The 25,431-nt window shown below is 48.1% G+C and overlaps 1 protein-coding gene across 20 annotated transcripts in view; it reads left to right on the top strand.

Moving 5' to 3' along the window:
* The window catches only part of LOC106569536 (F-BAR domain only protein 2), a 78,912-nt gene that overhangs the window by 23,569 nt on the left and 29,912 nt on the right, over positions 1–25,431 (top strand). For 18 of the 20 annotated variants that reach the window (XR_014378791.1, XR_014378792.1, XR_014378794.1 and 15 more), the window contains exons 2-8: positions 1,473–1,564; positions 11,291–11,365; positions 11,537–11,678; positions 12,573–12,725; positions 13,616–13,720; positions 17,229–17,327; positions 24,841–24,937. Coding sequence is in view for 17 of the 20 variants with exons in the window: in XM_082955913.1 (XP_082812039.1) it covers positions 1,473–1,564; positions 11,291–11,365; positions 11,537–11,678; positions 12,573–12,725; positions 13,616–13,720; positions 17,229–17,327; positions 24,841–24,937 (763 nt within the window). In the remaining 3 variants the exon portion in view is untranslated. The other 2 variants (XM_082955908.1, XM_082955909.1) reach the window with 2 other exon arrangements.

The following is a 25,431-nucleotide window of genomic DNA, read 5'->3' as shown; positions in this document are numbered from 1 at the left end:
CTCAATGGAAAAATGTGCATGAAAACAAATCTTCTTCTCTCTTTTAAATGACAACAAAGACTTTATTGATGAATCCCTATTGTTGACCATTCACTGACGAAGGGGCGTAGGCTTGGGTGCCCGACTAGCCGAAGTCCAAAACGAACAAAAACGTCACAAAATGTCGTCATAATATATGCACAAACTCTTCTGAACTGTTTCTGGTGGGAAGCATGCGGATGCCTAAACTGATCTTAGGTCAGTTTTGTGTTTGACCTCATAATGCGTAGGAGTCAGATCAGGTATTCCTCAAACGACCTTTGAACTTCCCTAACGCATAGCCTACGATTCAAACAGAGAGCCTGAGGTCAGGAAAGCAAGTCTGAGTACCAGTCTGTTTAGCTATCATTCCACTCCTTGCCACTCCTGTCATGTTAAACAACTTTGGCATGACAAGGAGTACAAGGAATGGAATGTGTGCTAAAGAGACTGGTACCCGGGCTACAGAAAAGCTGCTGTTTGTAATGTGGTTTGGTAAAATTTGTTGTGTATGTTGTCTCAGTGAAGTGAATATTTCTAAGGAAGGAGGTGAAGGGTAACAATCTAGTCTCAGTTCCAGTTTCTGTAGAACTAGGACAAGGAGGGATGTGGAACTCAACTCCAGTTAAGCTCAACAGTTGAAGAGAAGAAACCTCTGGAAAGGGGCCAGAGGACTTAGGCAGGCTTGACAATACCAGTAAGAGGAACAGACTGAGTTCCTGCCTAGCAACAGAGAATGAATGTTTATCTTAGACATGCAAGGAGGTGACTCTGCCTAGTCAGAAGGTATAAATATGTGCTTGTATGTTGCGGTTGCAGCTGAGGCACCTAGTGGGTTGAATAAACTTGGTTTGAGGTTTTTACTTAGATTCTGAACAAACACTAGCCAAACTTCAGACAGTTTTACACATGTCCACGGCATATGAATTATTGAGTGGTGGGTGGTGTATGTATTTTTTTTTTAAACCCACTGTTGCGACTGGACACCAATCCAGAGTAGTGATGGTTACTGCTACACAAACACACAGAATAGTGGTCTATAGTCAGTACTGTCACAATCTACACAGTCTCATCTTCAACCTGCTCCATCAACGTTATTCAGGACATACTGAGTGTATAGGGATTGTACAAATGTTCCAGGGAGCATAGAACCATATAGAGACCGTTGGAACCGTTTTAGGGAGCATAAAACCGAATAGGGACCATATTTTAGAGAGCATAGAACTGTACATGGATTGTTAGAACCATTGTAGGGAGCATAGTAGAACCTAAACACTATGGCCAGGATGACTATGGTGGACCAGTCGAGGCTGCTGGCGATGCAACCAACAGCCATGCAGACCTTGAGGAGGCTCATAGTGGAGAAGGCCAGGGCAGTAAAGCATGGAGGAACCGGTATTTCAGTTGACTAGGCTAATCATCTCTTCTTTTTTTATTCTTTTCTTTCCGCTCAGGGCGAAAAAAACAATGGATTTGATGTTCTCTACCACAACATGAAGCATGGTCAAATCTCTTCCAAGGAACTTACGGAGTTCATCAGAGAAAGGTAAGTTGTTGGTAGGCTGGTTCTGGATCTGTTTGTTCTGTGTCATGTGCTAACTATTATGTTTGTAACCAGGCTATGCCATTTGGTGCTTCCTTAGTTAAACTTCCACTCACCCTCGTTTTGAGGGTTCCGTTTAACCCAATGCTGTTCTCATCATAGAGGTGAATTCGAGACTTACTTTAAAAGTTACTCAACACAATTTTTCTAGTTAACTTAAAAGTTCACCGTCCATTAAAGGTCAAGCACAGTCAAATTGGGTCACGTGTGGAGGATGCCAGCTGATGGTACAATCGATAAAGTGACACATGCTGGCTCATTAGTAAAGCCCAATGTGAAAATGTCTTGCTTCCCCTTCTGTCAAAATAATGACTTCAGGGGGAGTATGTGACGGGGCAATTACAGTGGGGGGAAAAAAGTATTTGATCCCCTGCTGATTTTGTATGTTTGCCCACTGACAAAGAAAGGATCAGTCTATAATTTTAATGGTAGGTTTATTTGAACAGTGAGAGACAGAATAACAACAAAAAAATGCAGAAAAACACATGTCAGAAATGTTATAAATTGATTTGCATTTTAATGAGGGAAATAAGTATTTGACCCTCTCTCAATCAGAAAGATTTCTGGCTCCCAGGTGTCTTTTATACAGGTAACGAACTGAGATTAGGAGCACACTCTTAAAGGGCTGAAGGTTCGAGTTGCCAAACGTCAGCCTCGTTACATTTATATTACATTTAAGTCATTTAGCAGACGCTCTTATCCAGAGCGACTTACAAATTGGTGCATTCACCTTATGATATCCAGTGGAACAACCACTATACAATAGTGCATCTAAATCTTTTAAGGGGGGGGGTAGAAGGATTACTTTATCCTATCCTAGGTATTCCTTAAAGAGGTGGGGTTTCAGGTGTCTCCGGAAGGTGGTGATTGACTCCGCTGTCCTGGGAGCTTGTTCCACCATTGGGGTGCCAGAGCAGCGAACAGTTTTGACTGGGCTGAGCGGGAACTGTGCTTCCTCAGAGGTAGGGGGGCCAGCAGGCCAGTGGTGGATGAACGCAGTGCCCTTGTTTGGGTGTAGGGCCTGATCAGAGCCTGAAGGTACGGAGGTGCCGTTCCCCTCACGGCTCCGTAGGCAAGCACCATGGTCTTGTAGCGGATGCGAGCTTCAACTGGAAGCCAGTGGAGAGAGCGGAGGAGCGGGGTGACGTGAGAGAACTTGGGAAGGTTGAACACCAGACGGGCTGCGGCGTTCTGGATGAGTTGTAGGGGTTTAATGGCACAGGCAGGGAGCCCAGCCAACAGCGAGTTGCAGTAATCCAGACGGGAGATGACAAGTGCCTGGATTAGGACCTGCGCCGCTTCCTGTGTGAGGCAGGGTCGTACTCTGCGAATGTTGTAGAGCATGAACCTACAGGATCGGGTCACCGCCTTGATGTTAGTGGAGAACGACAGGGTGTTGTCCAGGGTCACGCCAAGGTTCTTAGCACTCTGGGAGGAGGACACAATGGAGTTGTCAACCGTGATGGCGAGATCATGGAACGGGCAGTCCTTCCCCGGGAGGAAGAGCAGCTCCGTCTTGCTGAGGTTCAGCTTGAGGTGGTGATCCGTCATCCACACTGATATGTCTGCCAGACATGCAGAGATGCGATTCGCCACCTGGTTATCAGAAGGGGGAAAGGAGAAGATTAATTGTGTGTCGTCTGCATAGCAATGATAGGAGAGACCATGTGAGGATATGAGGGAGCCAAGTGACTTGGTGTATAGCGAGAATAGGAGAGGGCCTAGAACAGAGCCCTGGGGTCACCAGTGGTGAGAGCACGTGGTGCGGCGACAGATTCTCGCCACGCCACCTGGTAGGAGCGACCTGTCAGGTAGGACGCAATCCAAGCGTGGCCCGCGCCGGAGATGCCCAACTCGGAGAGGGTGGAGAGGAGGATCTGATGGTTCACAGTATCAAAGGCAGCAGATAGGTCTAGAAGGATGAGAGCAGAGGAGAGAGAGTTAGCTTTAGCAGTGCTGAGAGCCTCCGTGACACAGAGAAGAGCAGTCTCAGTTGAATGACCAGTCTTGAAACCTGACTGATTTGGATCAAGAAGGTCATTCTGAGAGAGATAGCAGGAGAGCTGGCCAAGGACGGCACGTTCAAGAGTTTTGGAGAGAAAAGAAAGAAGGGATACTGGTCTGTAGTTGTTGACATCGGAGGGATCAAGTGTAGGTTTTTTCAGAAGGGGTGCAACTCTCGCTCTCTTGAAGACGGAAGGGACGTAGCCAGCAGTCAAGGATGAGTTGATGAGCGAGGTGAGGTAAGGGAGAAGGTCTCCGGAAATGGTCTGGAGGGGAGGGAATAGGGTCAAGCGGGCAGGTTGTTGGGCGGCCGGCCGTCACAAGACGCGAGATTTCATCTGGAGAGAGAGGGGAGAAAGAGGTCAAAGCACAGGGTAGGGCAGTGTGAGCAGGACCAGCGGTGTCGTTTGACTTAGCAAACGAGGATCGGATGTCGTCGACCTTCTTTTCAAAATGGTTGACGAAGTCATCCGCAGAGAGGGAGGAGGGGGGGAGGAGAAGGTGGCAAAGAGCTTCCTAGGGTTAGAGGCAGATGCTTGGAATTTAGAGTGGTAGAAAGTGGCTTTAGCAGCAGAGACAGAAGAGGAGAATGTAGAGAGGAGGGAGTGAAAGGATGCCAGGTCCGCAGGGAGGCGAGTTTTCCTCCATTTCCGCTCGGCTGCCCGGAGCCCTGTTAATGACTTGGAGAAGATCTGCAAAGAGGAGTGGGACAAAATCCCTCCTGAGATGTGTGCAAACCTGGTGGCCAACTACAAGAAACGTCTGACCTCTGTGATTGCCAACAAGGGTTTTGCCACCAAGTACTAAGTCATGTTTTGCAGAGGGGTCAAATACTTATTTCCCTCCATTATAATGCAAATCATTTTATAACATTTTTGACATGCGTTTTTCTGGATTTTTTTGTTGTTATTCTGTCTCACTGTTCAAATAAACCTACTATTAAAATTATAGACTGATCATTTCTTTGTAAGTGGGCAAACGTACAAAATCAGCAGGGGATCAAATACTTTTTTCCCCCGCTGTATGAGCGTGTCAATCTGAGCTCATTATAATATTGTTCCCCGCCCCCCACTAATCCAAGCATGCAGCCTCACTGATAGTAACAGATGAGAGAGGGTTCATTTTCAAAAATTCTGAGGAATTTAATTGTGAAAAAATATTATGGGTGATGTTTTTGGTCACTCTGGGAAATAGGATTCCCTTTAAGAAAACATGTCTTGTATGCTTTGGATAAAAGTGTCTGCTAATTGGCATATATTAGTTTATTACTTCGGTTTAGTCTTGCTATCTCTCAGTGCAGGTGTAGTTTTTGAGTCTCCTGTTCAATGGTTATGCAAATTTAAGTGTTGTGGCTTTTCCATTGGACTTGAGTAATTTGCCATTCAGAGCCTGACCCAAATCTAAATAGCTAACTTGAGATTTGCACACATTTCCCATTGACACTAATAGAGGTTTTTCTAGCCAAAGCCTTTTTTCATTAATCACATCCTGAATTCCAACAGGAGACCTTGAGCAGACGAGGCCATAAAAATAGACCTCAATGAAGGACATCAAGGCGTGAGAGGAATTCTAAAGGAGGTATGATTAAGCTCCTTATTATGGCTGAGAGGCTACAGGTATGCAGTCCACAGCCAGAGTGTTTTACAGTCTATGGAGGGTTCAGGTGTGCAGGTGGCCTAAATCAGGCCTAAGCCTGGGAGAGTAGGCGACACCTCATGCTCCTTCCACAGCTAATTCTCTCTGTTAAGGAGAGCTGAAAGAGGACTGGATTTCCTTAGGTTGGATTAATCAAACTGTTTACTCCTGGTTTAATAATTGCGCCGGAGCAGATGGCTGCCGCTTTAAGATCCCATAACCAATTGTGCTATTGTGTATGTTTTTTTTTTTTGCGTTATTTGTAACTTATTTGTTATATAATGTTTCTCCCACTGTGTCTTATGACCAAAAATTGCTTCTTGATATCAGGGCAGCGATTACTCACCCGGTACTGGAGGAATTCTTCTTCTTCAACGAGTCGGATGGGAAGGGTTTACTCCAGACACCCGACAAGGCCCTCATCCCCATCATTCGCAGGATGAAAAGACAGAGATATCGTGGACGAGGGTCCAGGTGCCTTGTAAGGATCCGTCGCCAAGTGGGTAATCTACTTTTACCATCGGTCCTATTAGCCAACGTACAATCATTCGATAATAAAATGGATGAACTACGAGCACGTATATCCTGCCAACGGGACATTTCAAAACTGTATCTTATGTTTCTATGAGTCGTGGCTGAACAACGACATGATTAACATACAGCTGGCTGGTTTTAAGATTTTTCGGCAGGATAGAACAGCAGCCTCTGGTAAGACAAGGGGCGGTGGCATATGCATATTTGTAAACAGCTGGTGCACGAAATCTAAGGACGTCTCAAGGTTTTTCTCGCCTGAGGTAGAGTATCTCATGATAAGCTGTAGACCACACTATTTACGAAGAGAGTTTACAACTACATTTCTTGTACCACCGCAGACCGATGCTGGCACTAAGACCGCACTCAATGATCTGTATACGGCCATAAGCGAACAGGAAAACGTTCATCCAGAGGCGGCACTCCAAGTGGCCTGGGACTTTTAATGCAGGGAAACTCATCAGTTTTACCTAATTTCTATCAGCGTGTTAAATGTGCAACCAGAGGGAAAAACTCTAGACCACCTTTACTCCACACACAGAGACATGTATAAAGCTCTCCCTCGCCCTCCATTTGGCAAATCTGACCATAATTCTATCCTCCTGATTCCTGCTTACAAGCAAAAACTTGGAAGCACTAGTGACTCGGTCAATAAGAAAGCGGTAAGATGAAGCAGATGCTAAGCTATAGGACTGTTTTGCTAGCACAGACTGGAATATGTTCCGGGATTCTTCCGATGGCATTGAGGAGTACACCACATCCGTCACTGGCTTCATCAATAAGTGCATCGATGACGTTGTCCCCACAGTGACTGTACGTACATACCCCAACCAGAAGCCATGGATTGCAGGCAAAATTTGCACTGAGCTAAAGGGTAGAGCTGCCGGTTTCTTGAAGCGGGACTCTAACCCGGAAGCTTATAAGAAATCCCGCTATGCTCTCTGACGAACCATCAAACAGTTAAAGCGTCAATACAGCACTAAGATTGAAACCTACTACACCGGCTCCGACGCTCGTCGGATGTGGCAGGGCTTGCAAAATATTAGACTACAAAGGGAAGCACAGCCACGAGCTGCCCAGTGACATGAACCGACCAGACAAGCTAAATTACTTCTATGCTCACTTCGAGGCAAGTAACACTGAAACATGTATGAGAGCACCAGCTGTTCCGGAGGACTGTGATCACGTTCTCTGTAGCCGATGTGAGTAAGACCTTTAAACAGGTCAACATTCACAAGGCCGCAGGGACAGACGGATTACCAGGACGTGTACTCCGAGCATTTGCTGACCAACTGGCAAGTGTCTTCACTGACGTTTTCAACCTTTCCCTGTCAAAGTCTGTAATACCAACATGTTTCAAGCAGACCACCATAGTCCCTGTGCCCAAGAACACGAAGGTAACCTGCCTAAATGACTACCGACCCGTAGCACTCACGTCTGTAGCCATGAAGTGCTTTGAAAGGCTGGTCATGGCTCACATCAATCCCATTATCCCAGAAACCCTAAACCCACTCCAATTTGCATACCGCCCCAACAGATCTACAGATGATGCAATCTCTATTGCACTCAACACTGCCCTTTCCCACCTGGACAAAAGGAACACCTATGTGGGAATGCTATTCATTGACTACAGCTCAGTGTTCAACACCATAATGCCCTCAAAGCTCATCACTAAGCTAAGGGCACCTCCCTCTGCAACTGGATCCTGGACTTCCTGACGGGCCGCCCCCAGGTGGAAAGGCTAGGGAACAACACATCCACCACGCTGATCCTCAACACGGGGGCTCTTCAGGGGTGCATGCTCAGTCCCCTCCTGTACTCCCTGTTCACTCATGACTGCATGGTCAGGCACGACTCCAACACCATCATCAAGTTTGCCAATGACACAACAGTGGTAGGCCTGATCACCGACATTGAGACAGCCTATAGGGAGGAGGTCAGAGACCTGGTCATGTGGTGCCAGGACAACAACCTCTCCCTCAACGTGATCAAGACAAAGGAGATGATTGTGGACTACAGGAAAAGGAGGACTGAGCACGCCCCCATTCTCATCGACGGGGCTGTTGTGGACCAAGTTGAGACCAAGTTCAAGATCCTTGGTGTCCACATCACCAACAAACTATCATGGTCCAAACACACCAAGATAGTTGTGAAGAGGGCACGACAAAACCTATTCCCCCTCAGGAGACTGAAAAGATTTGGCATGGGCCCTCAGATCCTCAAAAGGTTCTTCAGCTGCACCATCGAGAGCATCCTGACTGGTTGCGTCACTGCCTGGTATGGCAACTGCTCGGCCTCCGATCGCAAGGCACTACAGAGGGTGGTGTGTACGGCCCAGTACATCATTGGGGCCAAGCTTCCTGCCATCCAGGACCTCTATATCAGGCTGTGTCAGAGGAAGGCCCTAAAAATTATCAGACTCCAGCCACCGTGGTCATAGACTGTTCTCTCTGCTACCGCACGGCAAACGTACCGTTGCGCCAAGTCGAGGTCCAAAAGGCTTCTTAACAGCTTCTACCCCCAAGCCATAAGACTCCTGAACAGCTAATCAAAGGGCTACCCAGACCCCTCTTTTACACTGCTGCTACTCTGTTTATAATCTATGCATAGTCACTTTAAATCTACCTACATGTACATATTACCGCAAATACCTCAACTAACCTGTGCTCCCGCACATTGACTCTGTACCGGTACCCCCTGTATATAGCCTTGCTTGTTATTTTTCAGCTGCTGTTTAATTTTTTTTTTTAAATCTTTTTTTTTCTATTTTCTACTTATCAATTTTTTTATTATTTTTTATTAACTTAAAGCAGTGTTGGTTAAGGGCTTGTATGTAAGCATTTCACTCTAAGTTCTACACCTGTTGTATTCGGGGCATTTGACAAATAAAATTTGATTTGGGTGTTATGAAATACTGTACTTCGACCATCTCTTTTCTCCATAGCCTTTCGTACTCACCTAAATATAATTCAAGTAATTGATTGACTACAACACAGGCTCCCTCCTATAGCAAATAGGAAGTCTAAACCTAGTCTCACAATTCTTTAAGTGATTGATTAACTTGATAATGTCATTTGTTTACTAATGAAAAGTATCATGTAGGTACATTATATTTAGGTAAGTACGAAAGGCTATGGAGAAAGGAGATTAATATTGAAGTACAGTATTTTATATCACCCAGGAGCAAACAGTTTGATTAATCCAACCTAAGGAAATCCAGTCCTCTACCCATAACAGAGAGAATTAGCTGTGGAAGGAGCATGAGGTGTCGCCTACTCTCCCAGGCTTAGGCCTGATTTAGGCCACCTGCACACCTGAACCCTCCATAGACTGTAAAACACTCTGGCTGTGGACTGCATACCTGTAGCCTCTCAGCCATAATAAAGAGCTTAATCATACCTCCTTTAGAATTCCTCTCACGCCTTGATGTCTTTCATTGTGTTTGAGGACTATTTTTATAACCTCGTCTGCTCAAGGTCTCCTGTTGGAATTCAGGATGGGCTGGCCCACACAAAAATGTGCTCATCACTCAAACAGACACTGCATTTACCACACTATGTTTTGCCACAGACTGTAAATATTAGGCTACCACCCAAACAGTAAAGTTTCCACAGCTTGCAGTTTGCTTTGACACTGTGGGTAAGGAAGCTCCTGTTAGCGGAGGCGTAGACTTCTCCTATACCGTATCTTTTTCCAGTCTGTGGTGTAGATGGGTCACAGGTAGCTCACTAGCCTACATCTCAAGGTTAGGCCTGTATCGTTACTGTTCTGTGTAACTGAGACTCAACTTGCACACCTACCTACCCATCAGTGGCGCAACGGTCTAAGGCACTGCATCTCAGTGCTAGAGGCGTCACTACAGACCTGGTTCGATTCCAGGCTGTATCACAACAGGCCGTGATTGGGAGTCCCATAGGGCAGCGCACCATTGGCCCAGCGTCGTCCGGGTTTGGCCGGGGTAGGCCGTCATTGTAATTAATAATTTGTTCTTAACTAACTTGCCTAGTATAATAAATGTTCAATAAAAAAAACTAAAATCCGAATCAGTGTTCCCATGGTTTTCTGTGTTCCTTTGAGGAAGTCTCTCATATCTCAGAAATGCTGCATTGTGGCTCCCTCTGGTGGCTAGAAACAGACCATGCACCTACAGTACTGTACCATGTGTAAAGTTTGATATAGGGCTACTATAACACACAGCCAATATTCGTCCTGCAGGCAGGTGTTCACTAGCATCTATATAAGTCAAATATAAATAGATTTGAGAGGCGTTTCATCTGTAACGTTGAATCTGTGAGTGTTTTGAGTGTGGAGCGGAGGGGTGCAGGCAGGTCTGTCTTAGTTAGGAGGGGAGAGCTGTCTTTGCCCAGAGTGTATTTACACACTTGGAGTGCTTTTACTCTCTGGAGTTATGGCATTGTGTGTGTGAATGAGTTCAGGGGAAGAAGCCTATTGGCCGAGTGAGCCACGTCACACGTTCATAAATGTGCATATACCAATGGGAATCCTTCTTTGACTTGAGTTGTGGTTTTGGGAACTGGGCGATGTCATTTTCCTGTGATGAGGGTGCCACAAATGATGATGGCAAAAAGGTTGACAAACCATGGTAACCTGCCATGGTAACCTGTCAAGAAGAACTTATACAAACCTTTGGTAGAGTTCCGCTGCATCTACACTGATATCAGTTAGTAAAGTGAGATGGAAGCCATGTGTACATGTAAGTTACACTGATATCAGTCAGTAAAGTGAGATCGTGTGTGTGCGTGCATTCTGTATTTGCGTGTGCGCGCTTGTGCCTCCCTGTGAATGCGTGAGTGTGTGTGCCTGTCCCCTGGTTGTCCCTGCCTGACCCTCCTGTGGTGACCTGACTGCAGTGGGAGGCTAAGTAAATCACATATGCATTATTCAGGCCTCCACTAAAACAATGTTTTAAGTTTTTTAGTTCTGTCACTTCCATGCAGGACAACGGGGCATGACGAGGGAGAGGAGAGGAGAGGAGAGGAGAGGAGAGGAGAGGATGGGAGGGAGGGGAGGGGAGGGAGGGAGGGATGGGAGGGGAGGGATGGGATGCTATCTCTTCTCTGTGCTTCGACATTAGACTAAATGGGAGACCATGATGAACAGAGCTCTCCACTTAGATGACCACACTTGGTTGGGCATTGCTTTGACTAATACTCAAAGTGACTAACACTCAAACGTTTATGTTCCAAGTGTTTGTGAGTGTTCAGTGGGTGTGGAGTTGTCTTGTGCTTTGACTTACATGTATAGTACTTGTTGTAATCACTCAACCGGTAGATGATTTGAGGGTTTTAGTGCTGTGTTGATGGATTTATTATGGTTGAACTGATTCACTAGAGGAAAGTTGAATCACAAATGGCCCTAGTCAAAAGTAGTGCGCTTTATAGAGAATAGGGTGTCATTTGGAACGCATGCTGAGTGAGGTTACTGATTCAGTAGCTAAAAATGATTAAGGTAATGAAGTTCTGTGCTTTGACCCTCTAGGGCTACCATAGAAGAGGTCTATGCCAGGTCAATGACCAAACTTGCCAAGTCAGCTGGCAACTTCTCTCAGCTCGGGTAAGAGACACACACACACACACACACACACACACACACACACATGCTCGTGTGTCAGGTGAAGAGAAGGCATTTGTGTCCCATATCAACCCTCTCTATTTAATGATGAGACCAGTCTTCACAGAATGAATGATCTACTGAACTCCAGTTAATAAAGTCTGTCTGCTGCAGGACGTTTGCCCCGGTGTGGGATGTGTTTAAGACGTCCACAGAGAAGCTGGCCAGCTGCCACCTGGAGCTGGTGCGGAAGCTACAGGAGCTTATCAAAGATGTGCAGAAGTACGTGGATGACCAGGCCAAGGCCCACAAAAAGGTGCGGGACGGAGAACCAAACACGACACCACACATCACATAGGTTCCTTATAACAAGCCCAGACCCACAAACAGCCCGGCAGGCAGAATCACACAACACAACACGCCACTTTGTTCCTTAAGGCATTACATTTGAGTCATTTAGCAGACCCTCTTATCCAGAGCGACTTACAGAAGCAATTAGGGTTAAGTACCTCGCTCAATGGCACATCGACAGATTTTTCACCGTCAGCTCGGGGATTCGAACCAGCGTCATTTCGGTTACTGGCCAAACACTCTTAACCGCTAGGTTACCTGCTGCGTCAACTAGTCTGTCCTTGCTGGTGTGCTCTGCCTGTGTAGGCTGCTGCTGGTGAGAACCTATATTTACCCTCTGGAGATCAATAAAGTTGACTTCTTTCAGTCACTGCTATGGGGAAGTGATTCTACTGATGGATTCTGGAGAGAATGTGTGTGTTCTCTATCCTGCCTGGAGTAACCAGCGGAGCGTAACCTCCTATGACATGTATGTGTCAGCAGGTCTAACTAACCAAACAATGCCTGTGAATTAGCAGAGTTGGGTTTGAGCTTTCAGCATAACAAAAAAGACTTTCACACAACACTTTCACTCACTCACTCACTCACTCACTCACTCACTCACTCACTCACTCACTCACTCACTCACTCACTCACTCACTCACTCACTCACTCACTCACTCACTCACTCACTCACTCACTCACTCACTCACACACACACACACACACAGAATGTCAAGTTGCCGTTTTAGCTAAGCTACTTTCTACCATTATAATGATCTTTGCTTCCATTTAGTGGTTTCAATCATGGGCTTTTCATACAAGGACACTAAAATGAATGTTTGTTTCAATGGTTGCTGTCTTCCTCTGTCCTACTCAGACCAAGGAGGAGGTGGCGTCCACCCTGGAGTCAGTCCAGACCATCCAGACCACCGGTGTAGCCTTACAGAAGTCCAAGGAGAACTACAACGCCAAAACTGTGGAGCAGGAGAGACTCCGCAAGGAGGGAGCAACACAGAGAGATGTGGACAAGGTACTGTACACTACACTAAACTACACTAGGAGAGAGCAACACGGAGAGATGTGAACAAGGTACTGTACACTACACTAAACTACACTAGGAGAGAGCAACACAGAGAGATGTGGACAAGGTACTGTACACTACACTAAACTACACTAGGAGAGAGCAACACAGAGAGATGTGGACAAGGTACTGTACACTACACTAAACTACACTAGGAGAGAGCAACACAGAGAGATGTGGACAAGGTACTGTACACTACACTAAACTACACTAGGAGAGAGCAACACGGAGAGATGTGAACAAGGTACTGTACACTACACTAAACTACACTAGGAGGGAGCAACACAGAGAGATGTGGACAAGGTACTGTACACTACACTAAACTACACTAGGAGAGAGCAACACAGAGAGATGTGAACAAGGTACTGTACACTACACTAAACTACACTAGGAGAGAGCAACACGGAGAGATGTGAACAAGGTACTGTACACTACACTAAACTACACTAGGAGAGAGCAACACAGAGAGATGTGAACAAGGTACTGTACACTACACTAAACTACACTAGGAGAGAGCAACACGGAGAGATGTGAACAAGGTACTGTACACTACACTAAACTACACTAGGAGAGAGCAACACAGAGAGATGTGAACAAGGTACTGTACACTAAACTACACTAGGAGAGAGCAACACAGAGCGATGTGAGGTGGGAGATCACATGGGTGTCTCTGCTCTGGTGAGATCTGGTGCTCTGTAGAGGACTGTGTGACTGAGGCTGATGGTGACACGTGAAAACAGATGGTCATTTTCCTGTTGTCTGTCTGTCTGTCTGTCTGTCTGTCTGTCTGTCTGTCTGTCTGTCTCTGATCTCTGATCTCTGATCTCTGATCTCTGCAGGCTGGAGTGAAGGCCAAGAAAGCCACGGAAACCTACAAGAGCTTTGTGGAAAAATACGCCACAGCCAAGTCCGAGTTTGAACAGAAGATGGCTGAAACTGCACAGGTGTGGGTTTGTGTGTTGCAATTCCATCCACTTGCTAGTACCGCAGGACAATGCGTTTCTGTATTGGTATTCCATCCACTTTCTAGTACCACAGGACAATGTGTTTCTATATTGGTATTCCATCCACTTTCTAGTACCACAGGACAATATGTTTCTGTATTGGTATTCCATCCACTTTCTAGTACCACAGGACAATATGTTTCTGTGTTGGTATTCCATCCACTTTCTAGTACCACAGGACAATGTGTTTCTGTATTGGTATTCCATCCACTTTCTAGTACCACAGGACAATGTGTTTCTGTATTGGTATTCCATCCACTTTCTAGTACCACAGGACAATGTGTTTCTGTATTGGTATTCCATCCACTTTCTAGTACCACAGGACAATATGTTTCTGTATTGGTATTCCATCCACTTTCTAGTACCACAGGACAATATGTTTCTGTATTGGTATTCCATCCACTTTCTAGTACCACAGGACAATATGTTTGTGTGGGTTTCTTGTTTTTGTGTGTGGTGTACTGTACTCTAGTTTTGTGTGCATGTTTTAAGACCCTTGCTCTTGTGTGTGCGTGTTTACTGCTCAGTATTCCATGCTGTGTGTGTTCTGTGCTCGGCATCGTCTCAGCTTGTGTTATTTCCTCACCAACGGAATCATTGTGGAAAACTCTGATTGGAACCATCTGAACGACTGATTAGATAAACTCTAAATTCAAATCAGACAACAGAATTTGACCCTTCGTATCCTGCACTGCAGCGAGCCACACGGACAAACTGGTTTGAGTTAGGGCAGCGTTTCTGTTTTCCCCCAGAGACAACAGCAGTCCATGGCTCCTCGCAAATTCAGCATATGTGAACATGAGTTCTAAACATGGCACGGGTGCACACGTCTTCTGTGAAATCACTTGTGTGTGTTTCGAGTTTGTGTATAGGGCCTGACGGTTGGCCTGACCCTGGCGGTTGGCCTGACCCTGGCAGTTGGCCTGACGGTTGGCCTGACCCTGGCGGTCGGCCTGGCGGTTGGCCTGACCCTGACGGTTGGCCTGACGGTTGGCCTGACCCTGGCGGTTGGCCTGACGGTCGGCCTGACGGTTGGCCTGACGGTTGGCCTGACCCTGACGGTCGGCCTGACGGTTGGCCTGACGGTTGGCCTGACCCTGACGGTCGGCCTGGCGGTTGGCCTGACCCTGGCGGTTGGCCTGACGGTTGGCCTGACCCTGACGGTTGGCCTGACGGTTGGCCTGACCCTGACGGTTGGCCTGACCCTGACGGTTGGCCTGACCCTGACGGTTGGCCTGACGGTTGGCCTGACCCTGACGGTTGGCCTGACCCTGACGGTTGGCCTGACCCTGACGGTCGGCCTGGCGGTTGGCCTGACCCTGACGGTTGGCCTGACCCTGACGGTCGGCCTGACGGTTGGCCTGACCCTGACGGTTGGCCTGACCCTGACGGTTGGCCTGACCCTGACGGTTGGCCTGACGGTTGGCCTGACGGTTGGCCTGACCCTGACGGTTGGCCTGACCCTGACGGTCGGCCTGGCGGTTGGCCTGACCCTGACGGTTGGCCTGACCCTGACGGTCGGCCTGACGGTTGGCCTGACCCTGACGGTTGGCCTGACCCTGACGGTCGGCCTGACGGTTGGCCTGACCCTGACGGTTGGCCTGACCCTGACGGTCGGCCTGACGGTTGGCCTGACCCTGACGGTCGGCCTGACGGTTGGCCTGACCCTGACGGTCGGCCTGACGGTTGGCCTGACCCTGACGGTCGGCCTGACGGTTGGCCTGACCCTGACGGTCGGCCTGACGGTTGGCCTGACCCTGACGGTTGGCCTGACGGTTGGCCTGACCCTGACGGTTGGCCTGACCCTGACGGTTGGCCTGACCCTGACGGTTGGCCTGACGGTTGGCCTGACCCTGACGGTTGGCCTGACCCTGACGGTTGGCCTGACCCTGACGGTCGGCCTGGCGGTTGGCCTGACCCTGACGGTTGGCCTGACCCTGACGGTCGGCCTGACGGTTGGCCTGACCCTGACGGTTGGCCTGACCCTGACGGTTGGCCTGACGGTTGGCCTGACCCTGACGGTTGGCCTGACCCTGACGGTCGGCCTGGCGGTTGGCCTGACCCTGACGGTCGGCCTGACGGTTGGCCTGACCCTGACGGTTGGCCTGACCCTGACGGTCGGCCTGACGGTTGGCCTGACCCTGACGGTTGGCCTGACCCTGACGGTCGGCCTGACGGTTGGCCTGACCCTGACGGTTGGCCTGACCCTGACGGTTGGCCTGACCCTGACGGTTGGCCTGACCCTGACGGTCGGCCTGGCGGTTGGCCTGACCCTGACGGTTGGCCTGACCCTGGCGGTTGGCCTGACGGTTGGCCTGACCCTGACGGTTGGCCTGACCCTGGCGGTTGGCCTGACCCTGGCGGTTGGCCTGACCCTGGCGGTTGGCCTGACCCTGGCGGTTGGCCTGACTGTAAGCTGATGTGAATGTTGAGGTTTACGCAAGTGTGCTCGCCTATGAATGTACTCTGTGTGTCTCATGTGTTTGAGTGTGTACACTAGCTGTGGTAGTGTGTATACTAGCTGTGGTAGTGTGTACACTAGCTGTGGTAGTGTTTGTTGGAGCAATCATGGATGTTTGTGTGTAAGAGATTGCCTATATCCATGTTTGTGTGTGTGTGTGTGTGTGTGTGTGTGTGTGTGTGTGTGTGTGTGTGTGTGTGTGTGTGTGTGTGTGTGTGTGTGTGTGTGTGTGTGTGTGTGTGTGTGTGTGTGTGTGTGTGTGTGTGTGTGTGTGTGTGTGTGTGTGTTTATGCAGTCAGGCACACTCCTCTTCCTCTCTATCCACGCTGTGATTTTCCAGCTTGTGATTATTTATAGTCCTTCTCCTCGGTTTACCCCAAACTCTCCCCAGCCAAGGCCAGCCCTGGATGGGAGTAAACGCCATCGTTTAGAGCCCAGACACACACACACCCACACAGACGGCTCCAGAGCCCAGAGATGAGCCATGCTCTGTATCTCATGGCTGGCCCACCCTGGATAATTAGCACCTTGTGCGCAGTGGGATCTGTGTGTTGGTGTGCCTTCGTTTCTAGACCACCCAAATAGAGACGACACACACAGGAAGGAAGTGGTTAGGGCACAAAGGAGAAGTGTTTCTCTTTTAGGGAAATGTATACATGTGTTTTTATCAATCCAAGACTGATCTTTCCGCCCAGTGTTTCTCCTACATCGGACACGGTGCACATGTTCTGTTGTACACATTGGACTCTGAAATCCTTACCCATGATAGAGCCCAGAGGTTTCCTGACCTGGCCTGACCAGAAACTCTTTGTCCTGGTTCAATAGATGACAGCTTATGTCCAGACTTGTTCCTGATCAGGTCAGGGAAAACTCCAGGTCCTAAGTCTTCTACTGGCATATTTGTTTTGCTCTGGTTACGGGTCTCCTCAGGGGAAATGGATAATGTGCTGCATATGTACTCCTGTATGTTTTCTCTCTGTGTTCCAGAAATTTCAGGACATCGAGGAGAGCCACATCGTCCATATGAAGGATATAATTCAATCATACACACAGTCTGTTGACGAGACACACGTTCAGATCGGAGAGGTGAGTCGGCACACACACATTCCTGTGGGTGGGGTGGGGCGTGTGTCCTGTCCCAGTGCTCAGTGGGTTCACTGGGTGTCAGATGAATTAGTGTAGTCTTTGATCACTCTAATAGTTTCACTGAGAACCAGGAAGCCTTCCATTCAGCCGTTTATAGCAACCCATTAAAAACTGATCAAAACTCCCTCTCGACCAATCGAAAACACCTTCAATATACAATCAGAGGCACAGCATGCCAACTGACTAGGCATCTCGCTCTGTGTGGATATATTACTGGACTTTACTGTGTTCTACTGTACATAACTCACTGATCATTACAATGTTCATCTTTCCACGTCCATCATATTATCACCATTTTTTTACATCTTCAGTGTGTATATAGATATTGTTCTCTCATAGATATTGTTCTGTTACAAATATTCTAGATGTTTTACTACATGACGGAATAGACAACTAAAAAGCAACTGCTCCACTGTGTGTAGTGTTGCTGCTGCAGTCCCAGCAGTGTCCACAGGGGGAGCCACAGCCCCACTCTCTGCTCTAAAGCTCCAGTGTTACCATGCATCTGAACAGGAGAAAGACATCGCTGCCTGTCTCTGTCTCAAAGGGTACCCTATTTCCTATAATATGCCCTGGTTTTGACCAGGACCCATAGGGCTCACCTATAGGGAATAGGGTTCCATTTGGGACACAGCCTGTGGTTTAGTGTTAGCCTGGCTGGGCTTCAGTAAAATAGAGCCTAAAGGTGGGTGAGGGCTCTCCCAAACAGCTGGCAAAGTACGCGCAGGAAGCCCAAGTAATGATGAATACCCTTTAAACCAGGCTGTGTGAGAAGTACACGCAGGAAGCCCAAGTAATGATGAATACCCTTTAAACCAGGCTGTGTGAGAAGTACGCGCAGGAAGCCCAAGTAATGATGAATACCCTTTAAACCAGGCTGTGTGAGAAGTACGCACAGGAAGCCCAAGTAATGATGAATACCCTTTAAACCAGGCTGTGTGAGAAGTACGCGCAGGAAGCCCAAGTAATGATGAATACCCTTTAAACCAGGCTGTGTGAGAAAGTACGCGCAGGAAGCCCAAGTAATGATGAATACCCTTTAAACCAGGCTGTGTGAGAAAGTACGCGCAGGAAGCCCAAGTAATGATGAATACCCTTTAAACCAGGCTGTGTGAGAAGTACGCACAGGAAGCCCAAGTAATGATGAATACCCTTTAAACCAGGCTGTGTGAGAAGTACGCGCAGAAAGCCCAAGTAATGATGAATACCCTTTAAACCAGGCTGTGTGAGAAAGTACGCGCAGGAAGCCCAAGTAATGATGAATACCCTTTAAACCAGGCTGTGTGAGAAAGTGAGCACCATTGCCAAGTAGTAGGGAGGGAGGGGGATACTGCTTCATCAGTTAGACCACAGACACACAAACTCAGCCCAGACATGCAAACACACACACACACAGTACACTTAATGTACCAGCACTATGGACTAACAAATATACACACTGTCAATATACTGTATGCACTCCGACATTGCACTGTACACACACGGTCACTTAAAATAATACATATTGTCCAAACACATCAACACACTTAAATCTGTCTATCCACATCAAATTTTATTTGTCACATGCACCGAATACAACAGGTGTAGACCTTACAGTGAAATGCTTACTTACAAGCCCTTAACTAACAATGCCGTTTTAAGAAAAGTAAGAGATAAGAAAAACAACTCATTAAAGAGCAGCAGTAAATAACAATAGCGAGACTATATACAGGGGGTACCGGTACAGAGTCAATGTGCGGGGTCACCGGTGTCAAGGTAATATGTACATATAGGTAGAGTTATCAAAGTTACTACGCATGGATGATAACAGAGAGTAGCAGCAGTATAGATATGGGGGGGGTGGGGGGGGTGGGGGAGGCAGCAATGCAAATAGTCTGGGTAGCCGTTTGATTAGCTGTTCAGGAGACTTATGACTTGGGCGTAGAAGCTGTTTAGAAGCCTCTTGGATCTAGATTTGGCACTCTGTTACTGCTTACCATGCGGTAGCAGAGAGAACAGTCTATGACTAGGGTGGCTGGAGTCTTTGACCATTTTTAGGGCCTTCCTCTGACACTGCCTGGTATAGAGGTCCTGGATGGCAGGAAGCTTGACCCCAGTGATGTACTGGGCCGTTCACACTACCCTCTGTAGTGCCTTGCGGTCGGAGGCCGAGCAGTTCCCATACCAGGCAGTGATGCAACCCTTCAGGATGCTCTCGATGGTGCAGCTGTATAACCTTTTGAGGATCTGAGGATTCATTCCAAATCTTTTCAGTCTACTGAGGGGGAATAGGTAGTGTCGTGCCCTCTTCACGACTGTTTTGGTGTGCTTGAACCAGGTTAGTTTGTTGGTGATGTAAACGCCAAGGAACTTGAAGCTCTCAACCGGTTCCACTACAGCCTCGTCGATGAGAATGGGGGCGTGCTCGGTCCTCCTTTTCCTGTAGTCCACAATCATCTCCTTTGTCTTGATCACGTTGAGGGAGAGGTTGTTGTCCTTGCACCATACGGTCAGGTCTCTGACCTCCAACCTATAGGCTGTTTCATCGCTGTCAGTGATCAGGCCTACCACTGTTGTATCATCAGCAAACTTAATGATGGTGTTGGAGTTGTGCCTGGCCGTGCAGTCATGAGTGAACAGGGAGTACAGGAGGGGACTGAGCACGCACCTCTGAGGGGCCCCAGTGTTGAGGATCAGCGTGGCGGATGTGTTGTTACCTACCCTTACCACCTAAAGTGTTTAGTCCCAGGGTCCTTAGCTTAGTGATGAGCTTTGAGGGCACTATGGTGTTGAGCACTGAGCTGTAGTCAGTGAATAGCATTCTCACATAGGTGTTCCTTTTGTCCAGGTGGGAAAGTGCAGTGTTGAGTGCAATAGAGATTGCATCATCTGTAGATCTGTTGGGGCGGTATGCAAATTGGAGTGGGTCTAGGGTTTCTGGGAATATGGGGTTGATGTGAGCCATGACAAGCCTTTCAAAGCATTTCATGGTTACAGACGTGAGTGCTTCGGGTCGGTAGTCATTTAGGCAGGTTACCTTGGCGTTAGTGGGCACAGGGACTATGGTGGTCTGCTTGAAACATGTTGGTATTTCAGACTTTGACAGGGAAAGGTTGAAAACGTCAGTTTAGATACTTGCCAGTTGGTCAGCGCATGCTCGGAGTACACGTCCTGGTAATCTGTCTTGTGAATGTTGACCTATTTAAAGATCTTACTCACATCGGCTGCGGAGAGCATGATCCAACGGTCGTCTGGAACGGCTGATGCTCTCATGCATGTTTCAGTTTTACTTGCCTCAACGCCAGCATAGAAGTAATTTAGCTCGTCTGGTAGGCTCGTGTCACTGGGCAGCTCGCGGCTGTGCTTCCCTTTGTAGTCTGTAATAGTTTGCAAGCCCTGCCACATCCAACGAGCGTCGGAACCGGTGTAGTACGATTCAATCTTAGTCCTGTATTGACACTTTGCCTGTTTGATGTTTCATTGGAGGACAGCTTCTGGGTTAGAGCCCCGCTCCTTGAAAGTGGTAGCTCTACCCTTTAGCTCAGTGCGAATGTTCCCTGTAATCCATGGCTTCTGGTTGGGATATGTACCTACAGTCACTGTGGGGATGACGTCCTTGATGCACTTATTGATAAAGCCAGTGACTGATGTGGTGTACTCCTCAATGCCATCGTAAGAATCCCGGAACATATTCCAGTCTGTTCTAGCAAAACAGTCCTGTAGTTTAGCTTCTGCTTCATTTTACCGCTTTTCTATAGACCGACTTACTGGTGCTTCCTGCTTTAATTTTCGCTTGTAAGCATTTTTACATTCACTTCATTTAGCAGACGCTCTTATCCAGAGCGACTTACAAATTGCAGGAATCAGGAGGATAGAATTATGGACAGGTTTGCCAAATGGATGGCGGGGAAGAGCTTTGTATGCATCTCTGTGTGTGGAGTAAAGGTGGTCTAGAATTATTTTCCCTCTGGTTGCTCATTTAACATGCTGATAGAAATGAGGTAAAACTGATTTAAGTTTCCCTGCATTAAAGTCCCCAGCCACTAGGAATTCCGCCTCTGGATGAGCGTTTTCCTGTTTGCTTATGGCGGAATACAGCTCATTAGGTGTGGTTTTAGTGCCAGCCTCAGTCTGTGGTGGTATGTAGACAGCTATGGAAAATACAGATGAAAACTCTAGGTAGATAGTGTGGTCTACAGCTTATCATGAGATACTTTACCACATGCGAGCAAAACCGTCAAACTGTCTATTCAAACACACACACACATTCTCACACACACACACACACACACACACATATATATATTCATTCATTCATTCATTCATTCATTCATTCATTCATTCATTATCCGGCCAGGCAAACGCACATAGCCCCAGTTTGGCTATTGGGCATTGAAGTGTAGTTTTATGTTAACCTGGGGCAGGGGATGGGACTGGGTTTAGGTCTGGGTCTAGGCCTTGTGTGTCTGTCTGAAATCACTGTGGGTTGGAGGGGGGGGTTGTCTGTCTGTAATCACTGTGGGTTGGAGGGGGGGGTTGTGTGTCTGTTTGAAATCACTGTGGGTTGGAGGGGGGGGGGGGGGTTGTGTGTCTGTCTGAAATCACTGTGGGTTGGAGGGGGGGGGGGTTGTGTGTCTGTCTGAAATCACTGTGGGTTGGAGGGGGGGGGGGTTGTGTGTCTGTCTGAAATCACTGTGGGTTGGAGGGGGGGTTGTGTGTCTGTCTGAAATCACTGTGGGTTGGAGGGGGGGGTTGTGTGTCTGTCTGAAATCACTGTGGGTGGGGGGTGTGTGTCTGTCTGAAATCACTGTGGGTTGGAGGGGGGGGGTGTGTGTCTGTCTGAAATCACTGTGGGTTGGAGGGGGGGGGGTTGTGTGTCTGTCTGAAATCACTGTGGGTTGGAGGGGGGGTTGTGTGTCTGTCTGAAATCACTGTGGGTTGGAGGGGGGGGGGGAGGTTGTGTGTCTGTCTGGGTGTGTGTGAGACACGCAGGCAGGTGATGACATCACAGCACGTTCCCTCACGGCAGCTGGCTGGCTGGCTGGCTGGCTGGCTGGCTGGCTGTCTGCAGCACCTGACAGATTGCGTGTGCTGGAGTGAGCATTCTATCTTGCCACGGCAACCCACGCCCAACCCCCATCCCGCCGCAAGGCAGGGGGGGCTAATGCACCTTGCCTCACCTTGCCTTGCGGCCACAGTGAGGGTTTTTATGATAGTGAGTGGACATACGCTGTTGTGTTTACAGTATCACACACATCTGAATCGTTTGGCGAGATGGCACAGCCAGTCAGTCCCTGTTTGTCATCTATCTGGTCCCTCTCCCCCGACAGACACACACTCTGACACACACGCCACTAACATCCAAAGTAAACAAACAAACACAATCCTTCCCTTGATAGCACCCAGAGGGCATCAGGAGACCGCTCTGTCCACAACAATAAAACCATCCCATTATGTAAGCCAGTCTCCACAGGCCTTAGAGACACATTGTACAGAGAATAGTTTTAAACAAGAGAGAATTAACTGCTGGGTAGTCCAGTCCTTTAGAGGGAGTATTGTAGTCCAGTCCTTTAGAGGGAGTATTGTAGTCCAGTAGTCCAGTCCTTTAGAGGGAGTATTGTAGTACAGTAGTCCAGTCCTTTAGAGGGAGTATTGTAGTCCAGTTCTTTAGGGGGAGTATTGTAGTACAGTAGTCCAGTCCTTTAGGGGGAGTATTGGAGTACAGTAGTCCAGTCCTTTAGGGGGAGTATTGGAGTACAGTAGTCCAGTCCTTTAGGGGGAGTATTGGAGTACAGTAGTCCAGTCCTTTAGGGGGAGTATTGGAGTACAGTAGTCCAGTTCTTTAGGGGGAGTACAGTAGTCCAGTCCTTTAGGGGGAGTATTGGAGTACAGTAGTCCAGTTCTTTAGGGGGAGTATTGGAGTACAGTAGTCCAGTCCTTTAGGGGGAGTACAGTAGTCCAGTCCTTTAGGGGGAGTATTGGAGTACAGTAGTCCAGTCCTTTAGGGGGAGTATTGGAGTACATTAGTCCAGTCCTTTAGAGGGAGTATTGGAGTACAGTAGTCCAGTCCTTTAGGGGGAGAATTGTAGTCCAGTCCTTTAGAGGGAGTATTGGAGTACAGTAGTCCAGTCCTTTAGGGGGAATATTGTAGTCCAGTCCTTTAGGGGGAATATTGTAGTCCAGTCCTTTAGGGGGAGTATTGGAGTACATTAGTCCAGTCCTTTAGGGGGAGTTTTGGAGTACATTAGTCCAGTCCTTTAGGGGGAGTATTGGAGTACAGTAGTCCAGTCCTTTAGGGGGAGTATTGTAGTCCAGTCCTTTAGGGGGAGTATTGGAGTACATTAGTCCAGTCCTTTAGGGGGAGTATTGGAGTACATTAGTCCAGTCCTTTAGGGGGAGTATTGGAGTACAGTAGTCCAGTCCTTTAGGGGCACCCAAGTGGCGCAGTGGTCTAAGGCACTGCATCTCAGTGCTGGAGGCGTCACTACAGACCCTGGTTTGATTCCAGGCTGTATCACAACCGGCTGTGATTGGGAGTTCCATAGGGCGGCGCATAATTGGCCCAGCGTCGTCCGGGTTTGGCCGGGGTAGGCTGTCATTGTAAATAAGAATTTGTTCTTAACTGACTTTCTCAGTTAAATAACATTTCTAGAGGGAGTATACAGTGAAAAGCACAAAGCCATATTGCATTTGTCAATCCTCCTGAGTATTCCAAAAACGAGGCACCCAGAGAGCAGTCCCCAAGGACATGAGCTGTCACTCTCACAAGCTATCACACACACACACACACACACACACACACACACACACACACACACACACACACACACACACACACACACACACACACACACAGCCCCATGTTTTAATCACAGAAGTACCTCCCAGTGGTTCTACCACATTGTGAGCCCTCAATGGACTCAATGACTGTCCGCCAGCCCCACAGCCAGCCCCACAGCCAGCCCACAGCCAGCCCACAGCCAGCCCACAGCCAGCCCACAGCCAGCCCACAGCCAGCCCACAGCCAGCCCCACAGCCAGCCCCACAGCCAGCCCACAGCCAGCCCACAGCCAGCCCCACAGCCAGCCCCACAGCCAGCCCCACAGCCAGCCCCACAGCCAGCCCCACAGCCAGCCCCACAGCCAGCCCCACAGCCAGCCCCACAGCCAGCCCCACAGCCAGCCCCACAGCCAGCCCACAGCCCCAGAGAGAAGGGAGAGGGCCCTAGGAACACCAGTTAGTGTCTGATTCCAAGTGTCTGCCATCTGTTCTTCTTTCTTTAATGTAGGCTAATCCATTCTGATGCCTCACTGTACTGATGCCAGACCTGGGTCAAATACGTCAGAATGCTTGAGCTGCTCTTGATTTACAGCAGTTTGCCCTGTACAATGGAACCAATGGAATCGTCCCAAAAGTGCAACTCCAAGTTAAACGAAGCGCACCTCATGACCCTGTGTTTGTTGTCCCTCTGCAGGTCCGTATAGAGTTTGAGAGGAACATGGAGAACACCTCTGTGGAGGGCTTGATACAGAAACTGGCTGACAGTAAAGGAACGGGCAAAGAGAGACCAGGTAAGGTTCCCCATACGCACAGACACACCTGCCACGATAGGCAAAACACATCTACAGATCATTGTATTACACATATGTTAGTGTGTATTACTGGTGAAGCACTTCAGTTGTTAGCGGCAACTTATGTAATTGTCCTACTCCTTCAATATGCCTGAATCTGACTGAAGATCAGTGGTTACTTAGGGTGACTTTTACAGTATACCTACTCCTTCAATATGCCTGAATCTGACTGAAGATCAGTGGTTACTTAGGGTGACTTTTACAGTATACCTACTCCTTCAATATGCCTGAATCTGACTGAAGATCAGTGGTTACTTAGGGTGACTTTTACAGTATACCTACTCCTTCAATATGCCTGAATCTGACTGAAGATCAGTGGTTACTTAGGGTAACCTTTACAGTATACCTACTCCTTCAATATGCCTGAATCTGACTGAAGATCAGTGGTTACTTAGGGTGACTTTTACAGTATACCTACTCCTTCAACGTGGCTG

The sequence above is a fragment of the Salmo salar genome, chromosome 01 (genome assembly GCF_965601325.2).
Source record: "Salmo salar chromosome 01, fSalSal1, whole genome shotgun sequence".
Taxonomy (NCBI): Eukaryota; Metazoa; Chordata; class Actinopteri; order Salmoniformes; family Salmonidae; genus Salmo; species Salmo salar.
The sequence above is the reverse complement of the archived record's forward strand: the minus strand, read 5'-3'. Positions and strand labels throughout refer to the sequence as shown.